The sequence below is a fragment of the Pundamilia nyererei genome, unplaced genomic scaffold, assembly GCF_000239375.1.
Source record: "Pundamilia nyererei isolate P.nyererei 1_Seehausen unplaced genomic scaffold, PunNye1.0 scaffold00018, whole genome shotgun sequence".
NCBI classification, from domain to species: Eukaryota; Metazoa; Chordata; class Actinopteri; order Cichliformes; family Cichlidae; genus Pundamilia; species Pundamilia nyererei.
This window is the reverse complement of record NW_005187419.1, coordinates 3,267,294-3,275,290: the sequence shown is the minus strand read 5'-3', so window position 1 is coordinate 3,275,290 and position 7,997 is coordinate 3,267,294. Positions and strand designations below refer to the sequence as shown.

The 7,997-nt window shown below is 37.3% G+C and overlaps 1 protein-coding gene across 1 annotated transcript; it reads right to left on the bottom strand.

The window, feature by feature from the left end:
* Positions 1–595: 595 nt before the first annotated feature.
* cdk21 (cyclin-dependent kinase 21) lies at positions 596–7,738 on the bottom strand. The gene is made up of 8 exons (XM_005726175.1): positions 7,533–7,738; positions 7,045–7,454; positions 4,184–4,316; positions 3,933–4,100; positions 3,637–3,746; positions 3,442–3,492; positions 2,541–2,673; positions 596–1,346 (listed from the first exon to the last, which is right to left on the bottom strand). The coding sequence occupies exons 2-8, from the start codon at positions 7,272–7,274 to the stop codon at positions 1,269–1,271; spliced, it is 903 nt and encodes a 300-aa protein (XP_005726232.1). The 5' UTR covers positions 7,275–7,454; positions 7,533–7,738; the 3' UTR covers positions 596–1,268.
* Positions 7,739–7,997: the final 259 nt, after the last annotated feature.

The following is a 7,997-nucleotide window of genomic DNA, read 5'->3' as shown; positions in this document are numbered from 1 at the left end:
GGGAAAAAAAGTTAATTCTTAATTGTATGTATTCATAATGACTCTTATGGACGCATTTTTAGTATCTTTTAGTATCTGTACCTGCTCCTCTCTTAGGGATCTTCAAAACTTCACCACCTACACCTAAAAAGATCATCCAAGAGAGGCGAGAGGCTGATTTAGATCTCACCGACTGGCACACAGGTGACTAAGCAGATAAAACAACATCAAGGGTTTTAATAAGGTTCTGAGCCAGCACTGGCTCCCTGGAGGACATTGCCATCTTGGAAGGAATTTTCCCATCATGATGTAAATGTTCCAAAGGATAAGTGTGATCATTCAGGATAATATTAGTTTGCAGTGATTCTTCCCTTAAAGGGTACAAGTGTTTCCTCAGAATATACCAGAGCAAGGTAGGGGTCAAAAGTTCAGGGCTTTCCTTTAACCTGTCCCTACTGTGAAACCTGTAAATGTGAAGGCAGGCTCCACTGTAACGGCTCCCTTCCTGTTGGAAAAAAGTGTTATAACAGCGCCCCCTTGTCTTCGCACTTTGAAAGTGCAAGTGGAACACACAGCAAGGAACAAAATTCAAACTCAGCCCAATGTAAGAGACAGTTATTTATAGGAATGCTTTTGAAATGAACAGGGCAACTTGTGTAGAAAAATAAAACAATCTGTTAATACACACACAAATACCAGTGTGCTCTATACTGATTACACCATCAGTTATCAGTAAATATTTTTACAAAAATATCAAAAATAAGTGTGAAATTTCCTCCGATTCAATCAACTGTAGAACGATTTTTTTGTGTTAAAGAAACAGCAACAAACTTAAAGGTGCTCATAATAGGTTTCTGAAGCATGTAACGAAACAGTAAAACCAAACAACAAAAAACAAGCACACTCTGTAAATCAAAGAACGCACACAAAACACATGAAGTTGAAATAAGAAATTATAACAGTGTAAAATAAAACCGCTTCATGTTTTGAAATTTATCGAATTTATCGAAATACGACCCACTGTCTTCAAGGTTGTGTGCCATAACATCCATATTCGGCGAGTCAGGCATCCTAATTGACTGATGTATAAAAAGGTGGAAACCTCAGACCTGACCACAGTCTCTCATGATGGTGTGACTGCAGTTTAAAACCTCTCAAGGCAATAATCAAACTGCGCTCTGAACAAAGTTGACGGTGGATTTTATGGCACAAAACTATTATGTAGGTGGGAGAAGCTCAGAGCAGCAGCTGAATTGCTCTTTCTTCCTCTCCTCATTCGACCGAGATCTTCAGGGCTTCATGAAGAAAGGATGAGCCAGGGCTTTGGCGGCTGAGATGCGGCGACTCGGTGTGAATACCAAACATTGCTGCAGGTGAGGAGATGTTACACCTTACTAACGGTTTACAGACAATTACTATCCCTACTTTGTGAAACCACATTCTCAAAGTTGTTTGCCTTTGATTAATCTCAGATTTTTGAATTATCACTTATTCCAATCAGCAACCCAAAGAACAAAATATTACTTATATTAAGACACAAAAGCAAGCAAGCACTGCACATTATGGAGGACCACAAATGCCAAATAAATAAATATTTAAAAAATGTAATTAGTCATTACAATACTTTACTGAGTGTAATTACAATACAGTTTACTATTAATTTGTATAATTAATATTTCTATTAAATAGTTTATTTATTTTTATATATTTATTTTATTTATGTATTTTTTTTTCCTTTTTGTACTTTTTTTTCAAATGTTTTTAAATTGTATAATTTTTAATGCACTTCTGTTTCTTTATGCAAATAAGGGGCCATCATTCAAAGTTTATCAGTAGGTTAACTTTTGGGCTATTCTTTAAATAATTTCAGGAGATGAAACAGCCTTGTTTAATTAGGCGGAATAATGCAAATATATTTGAACTTAAAAAAAATTCAACAAAATAAAATAGAAAGAAAGGGAATAAATATAAAAGTAGAAATTTTAGAAAAAAATTATCGTGAGTTTTAATATTAATTTAATAAATGGCATAATAATTAATGACAAGGTTTTTTTTAATTAATTAATTTCCTTTTTTTATTTTGGGCAGTTTGGGTACTCCGTAGAGGCGTGGATATGGGAACACTGGCTGCAAGCTGTGTAACAGGAACAGAACTGCTATGACATTAAGTTTAAAATGTAACGTTTCCATCAGAATGACGCACATTTTTTTCAGTCCTGAGTTTAAATGCAGTGGCATCAATGTGTCCTGAAAAAATAACTTTTTTTTAACTCCGCTGTTTTTTAATGCTCTGCAAAAATAAACGGTCTAAACTAAGATGATAAACAAGGTAAACATTATGTGGCAAACATGTTTGCCATGGCAACATAAGCTAAATATGCACCACTCTGACTAAAAACAGCCTCATAGCGCTGACAGCAGGGCTGTGTACATCTCATGCCCTTTTTTTCACAAATTCAACTATTCTATTTTTTCTACTTTGTTGAACGAGTGATTACGGAGGGGATGTGGACACAGCTGTCATAAGTGCAACGTGAACACACAAACACAGATCTGCTCACAGACAAGAGGTCATTCTCATCTGGGCCCAGGTTGGGCAGCAGCTTGGTCAGAGAGCCTTGAGGTCCCCAGTTGACTGAATATGAGATCGGGCTGTCTGTGGGCCAGTCCTCCTCACCAGGCAAACCAATCACCCTGAAAAACATAAAGCAAGGAAGAACCGTGCAGCAGCACAAAACACAGAGTATGGTACAATCAGAAAAGGTATGATTTGTATTGAAGGGTTCTCCCTCTTCTTTCTAAAGGCCACCGCTAAAGTTTGCCAAGTTGCATCTGGACAAAAGCAAGACTGCATACAGCCCATGTGACTATGTTATAAATCAACAGGGTTAACAGTTCTCTTCATTGTCCTTGATACAACAAAGGTAAACAAACTTGGATATGTTTACAAACTTTTTGGTGAGGAGGATGGCTTGCATGGATTAGAGGAGGGGGTTACTAATGTTTTGACAAATTTTCTTGCGTATTCTTGCAGTCAGCTGTAAAACTGGTAAAACTGGCATTGACCGCATCTTTGACTATAGACTTTTCTAATTTCACCTTGTCTCTTCTTTGCCTCCTCTGCTTCCATCTCTGTGGGGAGACTAAGACCCAAGAAGAGCAATAAAGGATTAAGCAAACTAAGAAATGAGAAAGTTAACCTCCAGCAGCCCCTAGTCCCTCAATAGAAAGGCCTACTTTGGTTCTGGGTTGGCTTTATCCCGATTGGTTTGGGTTTGGACCAATGATGACATGCACCACAGGGATGAAAATTCAAATGCTTGACCGCTTCCTGTGTTTCTTGGTGCATTTTCAGTATTATTGTTACAAACAACCCTGCATGACAGCAGAGAGGCAGTGCAGAGCAAAGAAGCTCTCCCCCCGTTTTTTTTAAAGATATACACAAAAAACAAAAGCACTCACTGGAAGATTTTTTGCAGCTGCTGCACCTCTGTGTATCCCCGAAACAACGGCCTGTGGGAACAAAGCTCAGCTCAAATCACACGCCAACTTCATCTCTATTTTCACAACTGTACAGAAGGTTTTATCTCTAAATTTAGAATAACATTCCAGCGTCAAATATGTCTTCCAGCGATACAAAGTCTGAGCGGCTCTTACCTCAAGAGGAAGAGCTCAGCAAAGATGCATCCAGCACTCCACACGTCCACCGAGGACATGTAAACAGAGTTCAACAGCACCTCAGGAGCTCGATACCAGAGTGTCACCACCTGAGCAGAGACGGGAGAGAATATAGGACATAAAGTTACAGGCGGGGGTGGAAGAAGCAAAGAAAAGGAATGCGTTTTTTTCACCTCAGGCCCAAGAACAGTGCCGAGTATAAGAAAACTGTGTGAAGATAGGATTATTGTAGTGAAACGTAATGCTTAACATCAAATTTCTGTTGTCTCACTTACACCTGGGGTAAGAGCAATATTAAAGGTGAGGATCCGTGCCAGTCCAAAGTCTGCGATCTTGACTTCTCCACGGCTGCTGATGAGGATGTTTTCTGGTTTTAGGTCTCGGTGCAGCACCATGTTCATGTGTAGGAAGTCCAGGCCCTGCAGCAACTGCTGCATCACATCCTGGGAGCAGCATGGCAGTAATTACGATTCTATCTCAAGCTGTGAGCTTTGACTGCAAAGCAATATCAGATCGTGACTCACACCTTTATGCAGTCACGGCTCAGTCCAGAAGCAGGAGCTTTTGAGAGGTAGGTGGACAGGTCCTGGTCAATGTATTCAAGGACCAGTGTGAGGTCCAGGCTCACGCCCACTGGTACAGCAGATGCATCCAACAGCCTGCAGAGTAGTATACAGCAGTAGAGTTGAAACAAGTCAATGCACACAATTAGTGCACAAGTAAAATGAAGTCAAATTAGGATAAATGTCCAAAAATCTATTTAGAATTGTGGAAAGCTTGAAATTAACAGGACAAAGGGATGTTTAAAGTGAGGCTAGACAGGAGTTGTGGCAGGATGTTAACAATAATAGAGGATTGAAAGACTGTACACAGATACCCATGAAATGATTTTCCAATGCTACCCTGTAAGCGTTCCCATAAAATTAAAAGGAACAAATCAAGCATAGTGCATGTAACACGAAGAGCTTTCAGAGGCTACAGAATGAAGCTACAGAGTAAATAACATCAGGTCTAACAAACTGGAAAAATAGCATCTCATACTTAGATTTTACATGTAAAAGTGTATCATCAGAGTGTTTAGTCTAAAAAATTCAAATGTAGCAACTCAAGATCATCATTAGAGCATCTGGAAGACATCAGTGTGGTTTGCTTCTTTGTGTCACACCTGGTTACCTGTTCAGGTGCCTCTCTCCCTATGTCAGTACAGATTAGGGTGTAGCCATTTTTTTATTGCTGTAATTTCTAAGTGATCAATTAGTTGCAAATCCAGTTTAATGTCAAACGTAAGGTAAGTTCTATATTACAATGCTTTTATTACAATGCACATCTAATAAGAACATCTTTTAAAAAAGCAAGAAAACACATTCTTAATGAAAAAATATCATGTAAATATTTTTTCATTAAGAATGAGAAAGAGATTCATGACATAGTTAGAGGACTTAAGAACAAAACCAGTACACATTGGAATGATAGTGATATGGTAACAGTAAAGACAGTTATTGATGGTATTGTAAAACCATTAAAATATATATTCAACTTGTCGTTTCAAAAAGGGGTTTTTCCACAAAAAATGAAAGTTGCTAAATTTATTCCCATTTACAAAACCGGTGAAAGGCATCATTTTATAAACTATAGACCAGTGTCAATACTCTCCCAGTTCTCTAAGATACTGGAAAAACTTTTCATAAAAAGATTTGACAGAATTACTGACAGATAGTCGGTATGGGTTCAGAAGCAACAGATCAACAGCTTTGGCACTAATAGATTTAATGGAAAAGATAACGGAATGTATGGATAATAAGGGGTATGCACTCGGAGTTTTCTTAGATCTAAAGAAGGCGTTTGATACTGTTAATCATGAAATTCTAATAAAAAAATGGAAAGGTACGGGTTTAGGGGAGTAGTTTTGGACTGGTTAAAAAGCTATGTAGGGAATAGGCAACAATATGTACAAATAAATGAATATAAATCGAATTTGATGGATATAGCTTGTGGAGTACCTCAAGGTTCAGTACTGGGTCCAAAAATGTTTATTATGTACATAAATGATATCTGCATAGTATTGCAGATTTTAAAGTTTGTAATATTTGCAGATGACACAAATATACTGTGTTCAGGTGTGGAATTGCCACAGGTTTTGGAGATGGTCACACAGGCAATAACGATATTAAAGATATAAAAAAATTATAATTGAATCTAGATAAAACCAGATTTATGTTATTTGGAAAACAAAAGAGAAACATCAAAGTAGAAATATGTGTTGACAATGCATTTCCGTCCTGGGGAAAGCAAAGCATATGTTGGATCAGAAAGCAATGCACATTTTATACTGTGCTTTACTACTGCCATATATGAGCTACTGTGTAGAGGTCTGGGGAAACACATACAAAAGTAACACACAAACAATAACTATAATACAGAAAAGGGCCATTAGATTAATAAATAATGTGGGGTATAGGGACCATACAAATGCACTCTTTGTCAAAATGCAAGCTATTAAATTCCAAGACTTGGTGAAGCTTAAAACAGTGCAAATAATGTATAAAGTAAGAAATAAATTGCTTCCAAAAGAAATCTGTAAATTGTAAAATTGTTTCTGTAAATAAAAGAAAGTAAAAAATGAAACTATAAAAACCTCATTTTAAATAAGTATAAGAATGAAGAAAACAGGGTTAACCCAGGACGGTAATGTTGCTGGAAATGGTGTTTTAGTTCTTTTTTGGGTTGGTTTTTTTGTTTGTTTGTTTTTCCATAACTTGTGAATGTGCAAATTTACACATTCTGTATTTTTCATATGAAAGAAACTATACCGTGGTGGGGCTTGCTTATTTCTTGCCTTTGATTTATGTATGTTTGTTTTGTTTTATTTTGTTTCTTATGTTGTTTGTTTAATTTAAGACTAAAAGAAAATTAAACGAATGAGAGGTAAAACTTGAGGGGGCATGGACAAATAAGTAAATACTTCTGCCTACTCCTTTTCAAACAAATAATGGAATGATATTTTGTAATGATTGTGAAAGCATATGTTTGAAATAAAATGAACTGAACTGAATATGAAAACGCATTAGCTAAAAACAATAATTATATTTTAGCATTAAAAATAGCATTTGGATTAAAGAGCTCGTGCATAATGGTGAATTAAGCACTGCAGAAACATCAAATCGATTTTGGTAATTACCAGTCTTGTTAATTTAAAAAACTATACATTGAGTGATAGTGCTTAACATTAAAACATTTTGAAGCACTAAATACCGTTTTTTTTTCTTTTTATAAATAGATTTTTTTTTTTTTTTTTAAACAGGCCTTTCTTTGAACTCATGTTTCATGTTAAAGATAGATTATGTCACACCGTGTTGTATTAGGACTGTAAATGACATATAAACCTACTTGACTATGTTGGGATGGTTAAAGTGCTGCATCTTGCGCAGCAGCGCCACCTCTCGGATCATGAAGGCAGGGATTCCGGATTCCGACGTGTCTCCGTGGATGGTGAACTTCTTAACCGCGAGGAGGCGCTGTTTCTCTCCCACCTCTCTGGCTTTGTACACTTTACCATAGTAGCCTTGTCCTACTTCTGCCAAGAGCTCATAGCACAAAGGTTGAGTGCCGATGCTCATTGTTCTTAAAATTCAGGGTAAATTAACCTGAACTTTGCTCGAAAGACACACTTTTAGGGTGACAAAGGCTCACACGCCCTTCTAGCTGCAGTCACAGTAAGCTAGCTAATGAGGCTCTGCTAGTAAACTGAGGGTTTGCAAACGGTAATAACCAGCTGTCACAGCACCGCTTCAAACCACCTGTAACACCGTTGTTTTTATGTATTAATAAACTCTGAATTATGATTAAAATAGCTACTGTCGTTTTTTTAATTTTACCTGAGAGTGTTCAGCGCCCTTTTCGCCACCACCCGGCGACGACGTGAAAATGTCTTTGCGTGACGGTCACCAGCATGACAGAAATTATGAGAAAAATCACACCCCTTTTAATCGCCAACTAATCAGAAAGCACAAAGCTTGCGTTTAGCTAAGCCCACTCCTGGTACACGTGTCCACGCTGCTGTCAAATGTCACTGTACACAGCATGCTGCGTTCAGGTGTTGGACATTAACAAAACAAATAAACAAAGAAGAGCTTTTGGCAAGTGGCCATTTTTTAGTCATTCACTCAAAGCTGGGTTAGATCCTAATAATTACTACTGAAGTGGGTCTGCTTTACATGGACTATTTCTAAAATTATTGGAGAAATGCATCCATCCATCTTCCCAGTACAATGAGAAATTTATCTGACCTGCTCATAAAACACACAGTGCACCAGAGATACAGTTGTAACCATTTTATTATT